This window comes from Balaenoptera acutorostrata, chromosome 6 (assembly GCF_949987535.1).
Source record: "Balaenoptera acutorostrata chromosome 6, mBalAcu1.1, whole genome shotgun sequence".
Lineage (NCBI taxonomy): Eukaryota > Metazoa > Chordata > Mammalia > Artiodactyla > Balaenopteridae > Balaenoptera > Balaenoptera acutorostrata.
Window position 1 is genome coordinate 12,525,158 of NC_080069.1, and position 19,466 is coordinate 12,544,623.

The 19,466-nt window shown below is 39.2% G+C and overlaps 1 protein-coding gene across 3 annotated transcripts in view; it reads right to left on the reverse strand.

The window, feature by feature from the left end:
• Positions 1–17,242, reverse strand: part of BNIP3L (BCL2 interacting protein 3 like) — a 31,366-nt gene extending 14,124 nt beyond the window's left edge. The window contains exons 1-3 of one of the 3 annotated variants that reach the window (XM_007192755.3): positions 17,044–17,242; positions 9,234–9,417; positions 5,367–5,439 (exon numbers count right to left, since the gene is read on the reverse strand). In XM_007192755.3, the coding sequence (XP_007192817.1) occupies positions 5,367–5,439; positions 9,234–9,417; positions 17,044–17,143 (357 nt within the window). In that variant the 5' untranslated portion in view covers positions 17,144–17,242. Of the gene's footprint in view, positions 1–5,366; positions 5,440–9,233; positions 9,418–10,183; positions 10,261–17,043 lie in introns of those variants that run through there. The other 2 variants (XM_007192757.3, XM_007192759.2) reach the window with 2 other exon arrangements.
• Positions 17,243–19,466: the final 2,224 nt, after the last annotated feature.

The window sequence follows — 19,466 nt, forward strand, 5'->3', positions numbered from 1 at the left end:
AGCAGGGCCAGTATTCAAACCCAGGCAAATGGTCTCTATAGCCCCCACTCTTAGGCATTAGGTTTTACTCCCTAGAAGGAGATTTTTAGACAAATTGCTATCCAAACATTTTCCAAGGTTTATTCGAAACTACTTAAGCCAAAAGTTTTAAGAGTAATTTATTTAATACAGAGTAAGAACTGGACATCTTTTACATCAAATAAATAAAAAAAGTCCTTTTCCTTACTAATGATAGTAACCTAAAGTTTCAGGCTAAGAACAATCAAAATTTCCAATAGCTTCTCTTTCCACAGACCCCACGGGGATGAGAAATTCCTAAAAAATGACACAGCATTATTTATTCAGTTTTAAGGAATATAATGCTATGACCTCAAACCAAAGGGTCTCAAAGCTAAGAATTATTTTGATTTGTTATTTTGTTTGGATAGAATTGAAACTTTCATTCTTTCTTGTAGGTAGTTATGAAAATTCTCTATGAAACAGCTGCTCCAGGAAGGTAGCTTCAGAGAATCTCCAGATATAGACGGTCCCTTTTGCTATCAAACAGAAAGTAAAATCCCTGTGGATTTTTGCTACTCTGGTACTATCATTCTTATTTAGTTCTGCTGGACTTGACAAATACCACTGAATGACAATGTAGCCTTTAGGATTAAGCTTGTTCCACTGCGTATTGAGATTACTCAGAATCATGAGTTGGCTCTCTGGAGTAAATCTGAAAACACCCTAAATCAAAAATGATAAATTGTTACAATTTCCTTATAGATCAGCCTGTGCCACACAATACCTCATTCAACACACTGCAGGTCACTTCTGTTCAGTTTCCAACATTGGTCTTAAATATCGCTTCCAAAACAGCTCAAAGATTTAGGTTTAAATGTGTGAACAAGCTAGTATTTCACACTTTCCAAAAGAATGAAAATATAATAAGATTTTATTCTAATTTTTAAAGATGATGACCTTTGGGCTATTATTAAAAGAAAAAAAAAAACAAAAAAACTTCCCAGATCAGTTTAGAATGCTTACCTTAAGAATAAGGATTGTAAGCTCTCCTCATTCACTACTGCCCTGTGCTTCCTTTTATTAATCTTAAATTTGCCAGCTTTAGGCTTTAAGTTGCCTTCTGATTCTTGGAATTTCAGAATATGGTAAAAATGCACTTAGTCTAATGAAGTAATAGTCATGCCTTTATCCAAATCAATAACCCTCGCTCCACACCTACATCTATTCAGATAGAAGATTCTGATCATTTCAGCCTATTATCATGGGCAGTCCCTTACCTTCTAATCACTTACATTTTCCTTCTCTGGCCCACCTCAAGCTCTCTTAGGTCTCTAAATGTGGATATTAAACTACATAGTACAGAACAGATAAACCACAGTTTTACAGGAGGGAAAAGGAAGACATTTTCAGTTTGTATCATCTTTCAATGACACCCGACCCTGTGCTGGCCTATTTGGTTCCAGAAACACACTGAAAAACGCCTCTGAGAGACAATCTACCGTCTATTTTCTGCTACAAAACTGACTCTTGAGGACCATCATCCTAAAAGTCCAGTTTGAACAACTTTTTCCTAAATGTATTACACCTTAGGCTTCCTTGTACCATGACTCACCAGACATGTTTTAGTTCATTCTCACGACCTTGTGAGCTCTTCTGAAATCAATCCCATTCATCGACTTATTTTAGTAGAACAGGGGCCACAGGCCCAGACAGCCCTGGTTTCAGTCCTGACTCTATCACTTACTTGCTTTTGATCTTAGATAAGTAACTTAATTAAGACAAAGCTTCATTTTTTCCAATTCATTCATGGGCATTATGTCACCTCTTTCACTGGACTGAGAACATTAAAGTGGGAAAAAATTAAAAAAAAAAAAAAATTAGCACCTGGAATATATCTAGTAAATATTAGCTCCTTTCCTTCCTCCTCCTAAAAAAGCTAAAAATGTCATATATTCCTCATGTAAACAATCTAAAAAATTCAATAAGAGCAAGTACCATTAAGTCCTTTATTAACTGTTTTTAACTGTTTCCTAACCCTAAGCTTCTTTCTAATTCATGAAAAAAAAATCCACCTTCCCAAACCCTAAAGTAATTAATTTTTAAATTATCATTTCTTCAATTAAAAACAAGCAATGTAAAAGGCTTTTTGAAAGTTCAAGTATATTATTCCTATTGATTTCTCTCTTACTAAAAAGTCTTACTCTAAAGGATATAATGTTTTTCTTATAGAAGTTAGATTGCTTTTTCAAAAACGTAACCTGGTTTAAATTGACTGATCTGGACTTCCCTGGTGGTGCAGTGGTTAAGAATCTGCCTGCCAATGCAGGGGACACGGGTTCGAGCCCTGGCCCGGGAAGATCCCACATGACGCGGAGCAACTAAGCCCGTGCGCCACAACTACTGAGCCTGCGTTCTAGAGCCCGCGAGCCACAACTACTGAAGCCTGTGTACCACAACTACTGAAGCCCGCGCGCCTAGAGCCCGTGCTCCGCAACGAGAAGCCACCGCAATGAGAAGCCCGCGCACCACAACGAGGAGTAGCCCCTGCTCGCAGCAACTAGAGAAAGCCCGCTCGCAGCAATGAAGACCCAACGCAGCCAAAAATAAATAAACTGATCTGACTGTTAGTATCATTTACCCAAGGCTTGATGATAGCCAGTGCTCTCTTAGGTACTTATTTCTGAATAGGGATCACACTAGCAATCCTATCGTGATCTGACACAGAGGGCAAAATCTTCCATTTTCTCTCCCGAATTTCACAAATTCCTTGGGAATTCTAGGATGGATACAGTCCGCTCTACAATTCCACTTAAAATTCAATTCTCAGGTGAGCCTAATTGTACACGTGCCATCCCATGAGCCAGGACAGCTCTCCTCTGTGGTTATTAGTTATTAGGTAGATTATTAGGGGAGAAAGGCATGTGTGGAGGGGTAGGGAGGTCTAAGGTCAAACAGGCTTGGGAAGCACAGCTGGCCCTCAGCATCTGTGGGTCACACATCGTGAATATGGAGGGCTGACTGCACTACTCCAGTCTATATAATGGACTTGTGCAGCCTCGGATTGTGGTATTGCGGGGGGCGGGTCTTGGAACCAATCGCCTGAGGATACCGAGGAATGACTGTACTTGGTTTAAATCAACAGATTTCTTTACGTCGGGAATTGTCAAGAGCCTTTAATATGCTGCTAGGCACTGTGACTACTGGAGTGGGAGGGTGAGCGAGCCCAGAGGCTGCAGTCTTTCCTGCTTATTTGACTTCGGAACTATATTATGGACCTTCCCATTCAGCAAATGTTCCTCAAAACACATTTTGGGAAATGCTACTCCGGATTTTCAACTTGTCTGTACGAAAGGCAATACAATGCAGACATCTTCCTCACGAAAGACTGCAGCAAAGAATTAATTTCATTTCTCCATCTTGGGATTCCTTAGTACACTTTATTCCCATGGAAACTTTATATTATATTCTCCTCTTTATTAGCTATAGCTTACTGCACATGACAAAACTGACAGACATAAGTGAGCAATTCCACAATTCCAGTCAGCCAACTTCCTACGTGACAGCCTTGCTACTACAAGTTTCTCTACAGTATAAAGTTCATCATAAAATAAATTAGTATTCCGTCCCATAGAGTTTCTAGGTTTCAGAAAACAGCACAAATAAAGCACAGTCAACACAGGGAGAAAGTGTGCAGCTTCCTAAACAGAAATAATACTGGGTGGAACCAACGTAACATGCAAAATATTTCCAGTGCAAAGGGAGCCAGGACACTGCACAGTGAGAACTCCACAAAACAAAGTTTCTGTTAGCATTCATTCAAACATTCACTCAACATATATTCTTCAAGTACCTTAACATGGGAGAAAAAAACAATGCCTCCTGTTCTCAAGAATTTGCACTCTTGGGCTTTCCTGTTGGCTCAGTGGTTAAGAATCTGCCTGCCAATGCAGAGGACACGGGTTCGAGCCCTGGTCCAGGAAGATCCCACATACCGCGGAGCAACCCATGCGCCACAACTACTGAGCCTGCGCTCTAGAGGCCGCGAGCCACAACTACTGAGCCCACGTGCCACAACTACTGAAGCCCGCACGCCTAGAGCCCGTGATCCACAACAAGAGAAGCCACTGCAATGAGAAGCCCGTGCACCGCAACGAAGAGTAGCCCCCGCTTGCCACAACTAGAGAAAGCCCGGGCGCAGCAACAAAGACCTAACACAGCCAAAAATAAATAAATAAAATAAATTTATTAAAAAAAAAAAATTTTGCACTCTGACACTTGCAGGTGATCTGACACATCAATAAAGTCAAGGGCTGGCTATGAACATTCTAAATCACTAACGACAATTATTTATTTATCCCAAGTTTTACAATAAAAACCTTTGTAAGCTTTCAATACTATATCCATCTATATTTCCAACAACGTCAACTCCTAGCGAAATTATATTTAACTTCTTTACCTTAAGGAATCCTGCATAATTTAGGTGAATTTTGTCTCTAGCTTGATTTGATTTCAGACGCAAAAAAGTTTTCACACCTGGTTCTACAACAACCTTCCGTTTCATTTATTCTGTGAGCTTAAATAAGACATGTGCCTCAGTTTTCTATTTATAAACTCAAGAAACTAGCCTGGAATATTGGAATGACACATTATAGACAAGAATTTCCCAATTCTTTTAGGACCCCAAATTCTTAGTTGTAAAGGAGCATGACGACCACAGCAGCAAAAATTCCAACATCAGAAACTGAATAACTTAAAATGGCTTCAAAGTATTTTTCTAAAATTTTTATTGGAGTATAGTTGATTTAAAATGTTGTGAATGTTGTGTTAGTTTCAGGTGTACAGCAAAATGAATCAGTTATACATAAACATGTATCCACTCTTTTTTAGATTCTTTTCCCATATAGGTCATTGTAGAGTACTGAGTAGAGTTCCCTGTGCTCTACAGTAGGTCCTTATTAGTTATCTATTTTATATATAGTCGTGTGTATATGTCAATCCCAATCTCCCAATTTATCCCTCCCTCCCTTCCCCCCCTGGTAACCATAAGTTTGTTTTCTACATCTGTGACTCTATTTCTGTTTTGTAAATAAGTTTATTTACACCATTTTCTTAGATTCCACAAATAAACAGTATCATATGATATTTGTCTTTCTCTGACTTACCTCACTCAGTATGACAATGTCTAGGTCCATCTACGTTGCTACAAATGACATTTCGTTCTTTTTTATGGCTGAGGAATATTCCATTGTTCAAACTATTTTTTAAAGTCTTCATATTCTTTACTATATTTCAGCAAAACAGACTTAGAGATTTGCATTTTTCCTAATTATCTAATGCAAATCAGAAAAATAAACATACACACACACCTGAGAGCTATGGTCCCTGCTGGTGTGCATTTCCACATCAAACATGATCTGCCCATCTTCTTGTGGGGAAGGGCTAGAAGAGAAAGACACATTTATAGCCATTAGTTTTAATTCTCATTTTGTCAAATAAATTAGCCTCTACTGGAAATTAGAAAATTAAAAGTTATAGTGGTATGGCTTTGAAAAAGCAGCAAATCAGAAAGTATACCATAACCCCATGTAAGAAAAAATGAAATTGAGCACCCTTACTCCCAAATGTTCTAGAATTTTTCAGTGGTGATAAATTTCTTTGCAATGATAAATCTGCAACGGAAATACTATCTAAAGATACAAGACTGTCACATTTTCTTATTTTTACTCTTTTTCCAATAAATGTAAAATGATCTTCAAATTCAGAAACTCTAGTTTGGGGTTCTTTTTCTCAAAGTTCTTTCATTGTTAAACAATTCAGCAGTTATTCTCAAAGTGTGAAAGCAGCTCTTAACGACTCTTTCGAAGGGTCTTTGAGGTTAAAATTGTTTTCATAATACTATCAGGATTTATTTGCCTTTTTCATTCTCATTTTGCCATGCGTGTAGAGTGAAAATTTCCAAAGGCTAAATTATGTGTAATAGCACAACAGAAAGAATGTAAAAGCAGGCGAGAATCCAGCTGTTTTCTATTAAGCCAGATATTAAAGAGATTTGCATAAATGTAAGACAATGCCACTATTCTTACTAATTTTTTTGGTTATGGAAAACAGGTAATTTTTGTTTAAAAAAGTTACTTATGTTAACATGTAATAGGCTTATTGTTGAATGAATACATATTTTTTTAATGTTCTCAGTTTTAATTTCTCATATAGTAAATATCAAAATATATAACCCACAAAAACAAAAGATCTTTGGGGTCCCCAATAGTTATTACGAGTGTAAAGGAGTACTGAGACCAAACAGTTTGAGAACCACTATTTTACTTATTTTTGAAATACTGACTTGGAGATATTTCAGAGTGAATTATATAAACTTACAGCAAGTGATAACCTTTAACAAGTACAAGATATATTCCCAGAACTATAAAAATTTACAGATAAATTTTTAGACAAAGATACATGGTCACAAGCTGTACTTGATACAAGAGATGAATACAATGCGCCAAGTGCTATTCTTAGCTTTATCAATGATTCCTTGTGTAACCACAGCAAGTCACCAGATCTTTCACTACACACCCCACGTCTCCAAATGTAAACTCAAGTGGGCATGAAGGATGCTCCAGGCTTAACTTGCTCAAAGGAATAGATACTAACTATCAACGCTGTCAAAAGCATGTGTACAGTGGTAATATATAGAGATGCTGCTGGTGAGATTGACTGGAAAGTAAGTAAGATCACCAGTCTTTGACTATTATAACTGACGTAGGAGATTCTTAAATGGGGGAAGGAAAAGTGAAAACCTGGTTCCATACCAAACCACCATATTACTGTATTTAGAAAATTTTTGTCTTGAACGAGAAATCTCAGGCTATAGCATAGGAACCAAGTAGAACGAGGGACTCTTGTTGTCCTCAGTGTACTGTTATTATGCTCATAACACTGTTGGATTCACAGCCAGAGATCAAGTTAAGGACCAGCCTTACAGAGCCATGACCAGGTCAAGGCAGCAGAATGACCAAGTCAAAAATCCAAGAGAAGCATAGCTCTACTTTACACTCTTCTTACCACTGGCACCAAGCCCACTTAGACAAATACTCAACATTTCATTGGTAGACTGATCCATTTGGGATGCATTATTATCCTGGCTCATGTTAGGATCAGCTGGGGAGCTTTTAAAATTTTCTCATGTCTCGACAACAGAACAAGATTCTCTAGGGACGGGGTCTGTGCACTGGTATTTTTAAAAGCTCCCTGGGGGAATACAGTGTGTAGGTTGGAAACTCCTACAATAGGCTGGAGCACAAAGCAAAACACATAGGGGGTCTCTTCTAACAACCACCACAGTGACAAAAATATACGGACAGAATAATTTTTAAATTTTTAAATATGTATGAAAATATACATAAATTAGCTTGGGGACGAATACCCAACAATCCTAAAACATTTCCGCCTACAAGAAGCACTGCTTAACAACCTCAAATCTAGAGATGTTGGCAATTCAGATGACATGAACTGTGAAGACATTCTTAAATGTTCAAGTGTTAGATATCCCAGGAGAGCATTACTGAGCTAGAGTTCTAGGCCTCCCCTGAGACGTGACCAGCAACCCAGAGCCTGAAGATGTGTAAGCAGAGAACAGGAAAGTGTCCAAGTGCATCTGCCACATCTTGATTCACATGTTCAGAAACCTAACTGAAACATGATCACGGGAAGATGAATTCGTGTTCGATCACAAGTATAACTGCAACCATACATGACATAAGATGACCAGAAGGGCGGGCAGGTGATCTTATCTCCGCTCAATGACAGCACCAAGTGAACAGCAGGTTAAGGGACTCACCAGTACCTGAACAGATAATAAAAGGCTTATCAACAAGCCCATAAGCAGCAGAAAACTTCAGAAACCCATCCGTGAGTCTCACAACATAAATGTAACATAATATAAACGTGCTTCTCAAAAACAGACTAATGTCGCAGCTCCCAGAATTGGTGGCAAGCTGCTCAGAGAAGAGCATCTGCTCTGCTTCTGCTGATGCCAAGAGCCATCCCGGCTCTTCAGAAGCACAGGGACACGTGAGTGATGTGACAGGGAGGTGGGCGTGCCAGAGAGCCGTCAGACCAGTCCTCTGCGGCCTTGGTAACATCAGCGGATCGTAAGTCATGCAGGCACTTCGAACATGATTTAACTCTTGATTCTCCTTTTCTACTTTTTCTGATAAGAAATAACATGTACCACACACACTATTTTTACCAAGTATAAAAATTTGGAAGAAGACAAATGGCCATCATTCCATCCCCTAGAGATAATCACTGTTTACATTTTTAGATGTCCCCTTAATCTATTTCCTGTGTATCTGCATTTTCTACATGGCCAATAACAGTGAACTCTTAATTAGCCAGAAGATCATCCAGTACCCCAGAATGCTAACACTATGGCTGTCACTGGTCTAAGAATGTTCAATATACCACTATGTCATTTAATACCTAGTCCCTCTGGAAAAAAGAGAAGCTTGTACTGAAAAATAAACTAACAACTCAGTTTCACTCTCCTCATATGTGTCTGTATTCTTAACTCTTTCACCATATGCAGTCCTTAATTGAAGAATGTCTCCCCAAGCCAAATATAGAAAAACGAAGTCTGAAACAAAACTTCCTCTGAGCTCTAAGGAAACGCAATGGCCGCCTTCAAAATTAACTATCTTTACAGATCTTGGTTGGTGCTTCCACTGTGCAAATACGGCTATAAAACAAGCTGAATCAACTTGTAGTTCCTGCGACTCAAACATTTCCTGAATGTCTACTATATACCAGCATCATGACTGTCAAGGGTACAGAGGAGATGAAACAGGATCCCTGCCTTTTAAAGCCTCACAATCTAGAAGGGAGGACAGAGATTACAGAGGTAACTGTATTTGAGGCAGAAAAAGAGCTGTGAAAGGACAAAGGAAAATGGGAGAAAGATTAATTCTGTAAGTAAACATCTATACTGCTGACTTTTAAACTAGTAAACATCTGAAAATGACACAATCTGACTAAGGAAACTGATTTAATCTGAGGAAAAAGTCGGCACTCATGTCCTTGTCAATTGGCTATCTGATTTAAATACACATGCTGCAAGAAATCGGGAGTTGTAAATTTTGTCAAATGAAGATGTAAGCAATTTATTTTTTCTAGTGGGAAGTAACCTCGCAACCCATCCATTTCCAGAATTCCACCAAAACGTGGATCTCACTTACCTGTCGCAATGAGAACTGCCTCTTGAACTGCTCTGTCCGGATTCATGCTGTGCATCCAAAAGAATCTTCTCCATGTCTCCATTGTGGATAGAGGATGAGGAGGGTACGTGTTCTAGCCCCCCATTTTTCCCATTGCCATTATCATTGCCATTGCTGCTATTCATGGGGAGCTCCACCCAGGAACCTGTTGGACAAGTCAGATAACTGCAGTTAACCACATAAGAACAGGAGTCCCTCATGTGCACACAGCATGTGAATATGGTGAATTCAGATAAGAATTCTGGCTCGCCTCAAACCAAATGCCAAAGTGTTCTGAAGAAAATAAACAAGGAGCAATAAAAGTCTGAAAATCTATATAGTTCTGTTCCTGAAGGAGCTCGTGCAATCAACTGATTTAGAAGAAGCTGGACCTCTAAAATGAGTATCTCAGAAGATGTGTCTTTCAGCCAGTTTTCTCTCTGGTTAAAACTTAATTTGCATACGATAAATACTTTACTGAAAAATTTTAGGTTGCTTTTCAAAAAATAAACAGCTACTTTATTACCAGACAGGGTACTTACGTTTAATATTTTAATTACATATATATTTTTTCCACAGTCTACTTCAGCTATTTAGTTGTATCCTCTCCATCTACCTCAGCTGTTTAATTGTATCCTCTCCACCTGTATTTAGAAACTTCATAAAGGTCATCTAAGTATGTTAACAACTGTGCCTTAATTAGCACAAACAATTGAGATGTTCCTGGAGAGGGAACTTAAATCCAATCATCAACATTTCAATATGTGTGCAAGTCTGGAGCATAAAATGAATGCAGCTGGCTCTTAACTAAATCAGGCGAGAATGCTTAAAAACCCTTAAAAAAAGCTTTATCCCTCTCCCACACATTAGCTTCTTCCCTTCCTTTATGCCTCACTCTTTCTACTTCTCCTTTCTCTATGCACTAAACATACCTTGCAAGCTTGTCTTTTCTCTCTTCTCTCCCACAGGTTCCCACTTTCTAGGGTTTTCATGAAGCCTTGTTGGTTTGGGGCAGAAAACCAGGCATCTGCTACGGGCAACACTGACGTTGCCTCAGGCGACAGTCAAAGAGGGTGGAGTCACAGGAAAGGATGGGGCCCTGGTAATTTGGACGGGTCTCGAAAATATTCGCTCCATGAGTTTGCTGACTACATGAAGGTCCTTTAATTCTAATAAGCATTGACAACAGGAGCCAATAAACCAACTTCATATCAAAAACAGAATGGTGTATTTTTTTTCTAATTTCCATTTCTTACAACAAATTTTGTTTTAGAAAACATAACCAAGCAGGTTGGTGGAGCCATTTCTCTAAACTCCAAGCAGAAGTGTTAGAGAGAGCTCTGTGGCAGAACAGTCTTCCATCCGTAAATCAGAATAACAGGCTCAAAGCCTAAAATGCACTCTAAATGAGATGACCGCTAATCCAGACCCAGAAGTGAACTCAACATCACCCGTCTACAAGAAAAGCTCAAAGGTAGCCCTGGTTGGAAATCTGACTCTCCCTCCCACTTACTATGACTTTCCGAGCTTCAGTTTCCTCATTTGTAAAACAGAGATGATTACACAGTACCTTCCCCCCAGGGTTGCTGTGAGGATTGAATAGAGCAACACAGGTAAAGTGCCTAGTAAACAGGAGATGCTCATCAATACACTAGTTACAAGAGCTGATATTTGTAATGTACTCAGAACAGCGTTTGCTCCATGGAAGTGAAGTCACCCTTTCCCTCCTTCCCCTCCAAGGCGGCCCCGGTGGCTGTCAGAGTCCCATCATCACTCCCGATTCTCTGGGACTGCACTGCCAAACAACACAACTCCATGACATCTCCATGGTCTCATTCTGTCCACACACAAAAATGGACACAGACTCGGCAGTACTCAAAATGGATGAAGAAATTCAACTAGCAAAGCTAGTAAGATAGATCTAACACTGAAGGTCATCTACCTAAATACTTGTGGAGTGCCTCTGGAATGCATAAGAAATATACCACGAGCATCCCTAAATTTAGAGCTCTACAAAATACTTTAACTGAAAAGAGCGACAGAGAGAGAGGTATATGAACAAACTGGTTTTTTCCTACTCCCACTCTTTCTAGGACTGTCTAATTTATTCTACACCAGTGGGACCAGTTCTTGTACAGAAGCCCAATGTGAAAAAAATAAAAGGCTGGAGGTGCTCTGGCAGAAGCAGAACTAAGGAACCAGGAGTTCTAGATGGGTCTCCGTGGAAGCCAGTCTTCTCTAAAATACAACTAACGTTCACTTGAAGCAGCTGATCAGAGAGAAAAACGGCTGTTAACAATATCAGGTTTTCAAAACCTTGCTTTTTTGAAGGACTTCCAAACCCATATCTAAATTCTACCTTCTACATTAAATATATGTAAGTAATCATAATGTAGGAACTTGAGGAGACTCACCCAGAAAAGCTTAGTGAAAAGGACCTGTAATTGCCTTAACACCCTGTAACGTAACTGCAGGCATCTCTACTCAAGGCAGACAATACCTATCGGGCATGTATTAGCGTAGTGGCTCAGAGCACAGACTGAAGCCAGACTCTCCTTCTACCTTCTATCACGTCCAGTTGTCCCAGACTCCCCTTCTATCACATCAAACTGTCACAGCCTAGACAGGTCACTTAACCTCTCTGGGTTCCAGTAACCTCTCTGTTCCAGTTTTCTCATCTGTAAAATAGGGATAATAACTGAGTCTACCTGAAGGTGATCAAAAGGTACAAACTTCCAGTCAGGAGAGAAATAAGTCCTGGGGATGTAATGTACAACATGATGACTATAGTTAATAACTGTATTGTGTATTTGAAAGAAAAGAGAGTAGATCTTAAAAGTTCTCATCATAAGAAAAAAATTTTTTCGTAACTGTGTGGTGATGAATGTTAACTAGACTTACTGTGGTGGTCATTTCAAAATGAATGAATAAATAAATAAAATCATTATTTTGTACACCTGAAACTAATATAATGTTATATGTCACTTACACCTCAATTTAAAAAAAACACACACCGAATGGTTGCCTGCACATAGTGGAAAAAAAGGAAACAAACACCACATCTACCTCATAGGGTTGTTGGGAGGACGACAGGAATAAAACACAACGAAAAGTTCCGAGTACATAACAAGTGCTGTGTTAGTTACTATTATAATTATACTAAGTATCTTTTTTTTTTATAGTTTTTTTTAAAAATATTTATTTATTTATTTATTTATGGCTGTGTTGGGTCTTCGTTTCTGTGCAAGGGCTTTCTCTAGTTGTGGCAAGCGGGGGTCACTCTTCATCGCGGTGCGCGGGCCTCTCACTATCGTGGCCTCTCTTGTTGCGGAGCACAGGCTCCAGATGCGCAGGCTCAGTAATTGTGGCTCACGGGCCTAGTTGCTCCGTGGCATGTGGGATCCTCCCAGACCAGGGCTCGAACCCGTGTCCCCTGCATTGGCAGGCGGATTCTCAACCACTGCGCCACCAGGGAAGCCCTATACTAAGTATCTTTTAAAAACATTTCTTACTACAAAATTAATGCATTCCTTGAAAATGTAAACATCAGTACATGAAGGAAAAAAATTTGATACCTCTCCTCCCAACCTCTCATTCCTACTCTTAAAGAAAACTACTTTTAACAGTTTCATATGTAGACTTCCAGAGAATACTTTCGTTTTTTGTGTTTTGCTTTTGTTATTACAAATAAAAACAATGCAATTGTACTATATATATATTTTTCTGTAAATAGTGTTTCTTACCTAACAACTTGTTGATGTCTTTCAATGTCAATATATATTGCCTTACTTTATTCTTTGGAACTGCACTGCATCCCATCATAAAGATATACCATGCTTTAACTATTATCCAAATAGCAATGGTTAATCATCACCCAAATGATTGTTTCTAATATTCTGTTATTACAACCAGGACTTCCATGAACATTCTGCTGGGTAATCTGGCAATACCCATTAAAAGCCTTAAAATGGTAGATTTCCTTTGACTCTTAATTCTGTTCCAGTAATACCATCTATGGAAATAATCAGTTCTGCAGAGAAAGTCAGGACATAGATATCCATTAAATGTTTACATACTTAAAGCAATTATACTCCAATAAAGAATTTTTAAAAAAATTTTAGATCTGAAAAAAAAAATGTTTACATACTAGCTTTATCTTTTGCGTAAAGTGGAAAAAATCAAACTTATCTTTCTCAATAGTTGAACTACACATACCTTTTTCTCATCTCCTAGTTCATTCCTGATTTATAGCCTCAGAATTTCTTGACGTTCTAACACTACCAATCCTCACAAAGTCCCTTTTTACTTAGAAAGGAAACAAGACATGAGGACTGTGCTGTCCAAGCAATACAATGAAGAAAAAAAATCTCAGAGTGAATTCCCTTCCTAATAATTAAGCTTTAAAATTAAAAACTGGAGGCTCTACTATATTAAAAGACTACTTACAAACAATGGTTCTCTTACGCCAGGTGGTACATATACACACTACAGGAGCTATTTTCTAGTTTAAGTCTGAGAACTGCTAAGAGGATTCAGAGATGTACGCTTCTACATTCTGTAATACAGTTCTTCGTGAAGGTTGGTCCAATAATTGATTGCATTCATGACTGTATGCTGTATTTACTCTCTATAATTTTATAATCACCAGTTCAATCCTCTTGCAAGGGAATGGGGGAAGGGAGAAAAGGAAAAAGAATATTTCTCATTCTTTTCCCAACTTTTCAATTCCATGTGTAACTCATCCTAACCGGGGCTAACACATTTCATTATGTCTTATTTTCTTTCCTCAAAACATGTACTTTATTTCAAGTACCTGATGCTGGAATCCAGACTAAGAACATTCACTAACATTTTTCTAAAAAAACCAGTATTATAAGGCATTGGAGTTTCACGTGTCAGCCTTAAAAGTCTTCTTGCCATACTGAGGAAGAAAGTACATCATAGCTGTAGATATTTAAAAAGATAAAAAAGGCTGTACTAAAAAAAAAAAAAAAAGAAAAAAAAAGGCTGCACTTCCTACGTGAAACAATAACAAGAATTTTATTACTACCATAATTTTCCTCATATTACCTACTGAATTTTATGACATAAATGTCCAATATTCTTAAGTAACTTGATAGTTTTCTCTAGAATAAAACTATCAACTGGAAAATATCCTTTTAACTTTGTAGGTAGTTCAGATATTTGTCCACTAATTTGTAATGAAAGCGAACAGTTCCCATACAAGGATAAACTTAAAAAAAAAATCAAAGAAAGGTTTCATTATTCCAAATATTTCAATAATTTTCTATTAAAACTTTGACCCCTGAACTAAAGATAAAATCCCAAGCCAGAGATAATCTGTACAATGAGTTCATCTCCTGTTTTTCAGAGTTGTGCAACTTTACGCAACAAACAACTTCAACTTATCAGCAATTTGGATAGTATTAGATGCCTGAATAAGTTGTTTTGCTCAGTGCCCAAAAATCACTTGAAGGAATCAATAAGGCTTCTTGTTTTGTTCAGTCCAGTGTTGTATAATGAGCTAAAAAAGAGTAAAAGGCGAGAGGAGTGTAATGAAACATGGCACTTATCTGAAAGCTTTTCAGTAACATTTAAAAGCAGCTCACCCTAGCTCAAATAAAATACTTTCTATCTAGCAGATTTCCCAAAGCAACATTTTGATATCACACACAGGCTGAGCATTCTTGCACTTCTGTAAGAGCTAATACAAACGTAGCAGTACCTGATTGCCAAGGACATCAAAGACCTCAGAGGTCTGTCAGGACACAGAGGAAAACCATCACACAGAGCTCAACCCCATTTTTCTGTTACATGGTCAAAGGAAAAGAAAAATTCCTTTGCTTTCTGTGAAGTCGGGTACCCGTACTAACCAAACAGCTAACTTGTAAGTATCATAGGAAAACTGGAGTACAATTAAGAAACAGTACATTAAAAAGAGATCGATAGGCAGGTCACCTCTATACATTAGGTGGCATTAACACTGAGAGAATAAGAAACACACATAATCAGGGGATTGTGGGCCAATGAAAAGAAGTGTCCTGAAAGCAACACTAGATCGGGTGAAAGTAAAACCTCAGCTCTAGGACCTAGCCTGCCGTGAACTTGGACAACACACTTTACTCTAGACCTGTTTGTTTTTTCTTTTTTCTATTGAAGTAGAGTTAATTTACAATGTTGTGCTAATTCCTGCTATAGAGCAAAGTGACTCAGTTATACACATATACCCATTCTTTTTTTCTGTATCTTTTCCATTATGGTTTATCCCAGGAGATTGGATATAGTTCCCTGTGCTATACAGTAGGACCTTGTATTTTATCCATTCTAAATAGACCTGTTTCTCTACCAGTAAATAAAAGTGGACAGTTATCGCTAAAGTTTCTTCCCGTTCTAAAATCACATGGTTCTAAAAATAGGTAATTAATTTAAAAATGCACATTAATATATGAAGCAAAGAACATTAAAACACACAGACATTAATCTTAATTTACTGTGGGAAATAATATCTAAATCTTACATTCTAGAACATTAAGACACTTAAAAGTTTTAAAAAGCCAACATTTAAAGAATCACCTAATCAAAAGATGGAGCAAGAAAAATAAGCAATGAAAACATCTTCTGAGGACAGGAACTCTCTTCCCTAAAATAATTGTTAGGCCACGCTGGAACACCTCCCTCTGATGAAAGACCTTGCAGTGCCTTTAAATGTCATTTAAGCATCCAACTGATTTTTAAACGACTTCATCTGGCCATACGCTAACTGTCCCAACCACCTCTTTCAAAAGGTAAATTACAGGAAAGTTAAGGCAAGAACCTTTCCAAGACTTCCAGCGAGCTTTAAAGGCAACAGGGAATCACCTTAGAACAAGATGTCTAAACACCAGAATGTTAGCAAAAGTAACCGTAGTTGGTCGTAATTCGATACTGCCATTAACTTTCAACCGCCCCAGTGTACCAATGTATTTTTAATCCCGTTTCTGAAAATTCATTGCCCCAGACTCCGTGATCTGTGCACTCTTGGATGGTTCAAGAAGCTGTTCGTAAGCAGGTTTACAGGACACACAACCCCAATGTTAAAAAAAAAAAAAATACTTGAGCAACTCTGAAACATCTTTAAAAAAAAGTAGTATAGCCTCCTCACCGCCCCCCCCGTCACGTGATACAAGTAACCACTAAATTACCAAATAATTCTCCTGGCCAGCTTGTGCTAACAAAGGAACGCAACAAGAGGGCTCACATTTTGAGCCCTGGGGGAAGGCCGACCCAGTGAGGTGGGGTCAGCCGGGCTTGGCCCAAGGCCTGCCGCACACTTGACCTCCCGCCCGTCCCTCGCCCGCCCCCTCCTCTCGGTCCGCCGCCCGCGTCCATCCCCTGGCGTCCCCGCCGCACGTCCCCATCCCTGCCCACGTCCACTTGGCGGCCCGCTCCGCCCACCCTCCCTCCCCGCGCCTCAAGGCCCGCCCCTCCACGCCCCGATTGGCTCCGCTCAGGGGCCCACCACAGGTGGGATCCGCTCGACCCCCTCGTCTTCCCACCCACCCACCTACCCTTCCCAACGGCGAACCCAAGCAGCCCCCCACCCAAGACCCCAGGAGGGAGCTGAGCCAGGTCTGGAGGAAGACAGGAGCAACTCCTCCTGACAGGTGACGGGAGCTGTCAGTCATCCGCACATCCTCGGCCTTGACCAATGGGCTCCCTTCTCCTACCGCTCCCCGCGCGGAGCTGGCGGCAGCGGCCCGAGCAGCTCCTCCTCCCCCATCCCCTTTACCGAGCTCGCCGGCCCAGCACTCACTGTTGAGGCCGGCTGGTGGGGGCAGAGACTGTTCACCTTCCTCACTGTTGTTGTTGTTGTTGTGCGGGGGCGGCGGCTGCTCTACTAAGTGAGACGACATCGTCGGGCGGCTGGAAGAGCTGCGACCGCAGCAGGACCGTCTCTGGTTCTTGGGCAGCAACACAACAAGCCGAGTCCCCCGCCCCCTTTTCTGCGCCTGCGCAGTCCCTCCCCTGGCCCTGCCGTCAGGACCCGCCCCGGCCACGTGATGACAACACAACAAGCGACGGGGCGGGGCGGGGGCGTTCCCAAGCGAGCGACAGACGTGGAGACGTGGGAGTCACGCTGACGCGCGCGCCAGGAATGAATTCCTGCGTGTCATTTGTACCGGCCGGATGGAGTGAGGTATGCGGCTGTAAGTGGGGTAGAGGATGGGGAGACGTGTGTAATGAGGAAGTGCAAGGCCCTCAGGTGCTGGCACGCAGGTCTCCCACACCTACAGGACCAACGTTATTTTAGCCAATCCGTGAGCATTTCTCTTTTAATATCTGTAAGGACTCAGTCTGTAATAGGTATCGTGGTGACACAAAGTAAGCAAAAGTCCCCGTGCCTCCCCGTCATAAATCTAAAATAAAGCTGGTGGAACACTGACACGCCAGTGAACAATGTAAGGCAGGCCAGACTTTTTCGTTGTTAAACAATTAAAAAAAAATAAATTACAAACAACACGCAATCATTATTTTAAAAAAAGGAAAATTTCAGGAAAACATAGAGAAGAAAATAATCACCCACATCCCATCACTTAACCCATTTCTGGGACTTGACATGGCAAGCCATGTTTCGTTTACGTGGGTGACAGTAAACTATGTTCCTAAACGCTCCACCTACTTCCTCTCTCCATGTTTTTGTCGTTTCCTTGGTTTCATTTATGTGTGACATCTATTTTTCTCATTTGTCTTTTAACCTTGTTTCACTTTGCTGAAGTTAAAATTTTCAGGCAATGAGATCTATTATTTTTATATGGCTTGGGAATACCCTCACACCTTGATTTTGAATCTACTCCCAAAATTTTTTTCTAATTTTCTTATAGGTTTAATTTTTATATTTATACCCCTAATCCATCTGAAACTTATTCTTGTATGTGTAAATTGCTTAACTTCAATTCTTCCCAATTGACCCAACAGTATTTATTAATTTTTAAGTCGTCCTTTCCACCCTGATTTGAAATTGCACCCTTATCACATTCTAAATTCCCACAAAAATGAGAGTTCATTTCAGGTTTCTCTACAGTAGCTCTATTAGATAACTATTAGAGAAAGTTTGTTTAAAATTGTTCTTTGACTGTTTAATTACTCTTCAGATGAATTTTGGGGGGATAACTGACATACAAAATTGTCTTCCATTCAGACATATCCCTCCTTATTCTATTTTTATTAAAAATTTTAAAAGGTGTTCTTTAAAAAGATCTTAAACATTTCATAAACTTTTTTTGAGTTTTAGTATAATCTTATACTCATTTTTAAAAAAAACATAGAGAGTTTCCTTTTCTATGTTCTTAAGTAGGTAAAATTGAAATTACTTTTCTGTTTCCCTTAAGGAAACATCCAGACCTAGTGGGGTTTTTTTTTGTGGGAGCGGGTAGCTCTGTTTCTGTAGGATGTTACCTTTATTTCTTATGTTGTGTTATTTGGACTTTATTTTCTCATGATTATATTACCTAATGGTTAATCTATTTTATTGGCTCTTTTAAACCCAGTTCCTTCTTCCTAATTGTATGATTCTTAAATCCTTTTTTATCAGCTTAATTGAGATATATAATTCACATACTATACAATTAATCCATTTAAAGTTCACAGTTCACTGTTTTTGTTATATTCACAGAGTTGTGCAGCCATCACCACAGTCTAATTTTGGACTTTTGTCACCCCCAAAAGAAACCCTATGCTCATTAGTTATGTCTCATTTTTCCTAACTTCTTACATTTGATGCTTATTTCATTCATTCTTTCTTTATTTGGGTATTTAAGAATTTTTCCCTGGTCAGAGTATGTTTCTGTACTATTTCTAGTTTGGAGATTTTTCTTAGGTTTTCTTTGAAGTGTAATACATCATTCCTTTTGGGGAATGTTCGATGAGTATTTGAAAAGAAGGTATGGTTTCTGTGTTGAGGGCAGCAGGTTTGATGTATCTGTTGTACTACCTTAATAATAATGTCATTTAAGCTTTTTATATTTCCTCCCTCTCTATGTCTTATGGATTTCAAGAGGTCAATTAACATTTCCCACTCCTGATATGTTTCTATTCTATCTCTTTTGTCATTGAGGCTTCATTATTTGACGCATAGATGCTCATAACTGTGTCTTTATCATTATGAATTGGTCATAATTTTGTCCTCAGGCCAACCTTGTCTGTTATTGAAATCATGATTCTGGTTTTTATTATTGT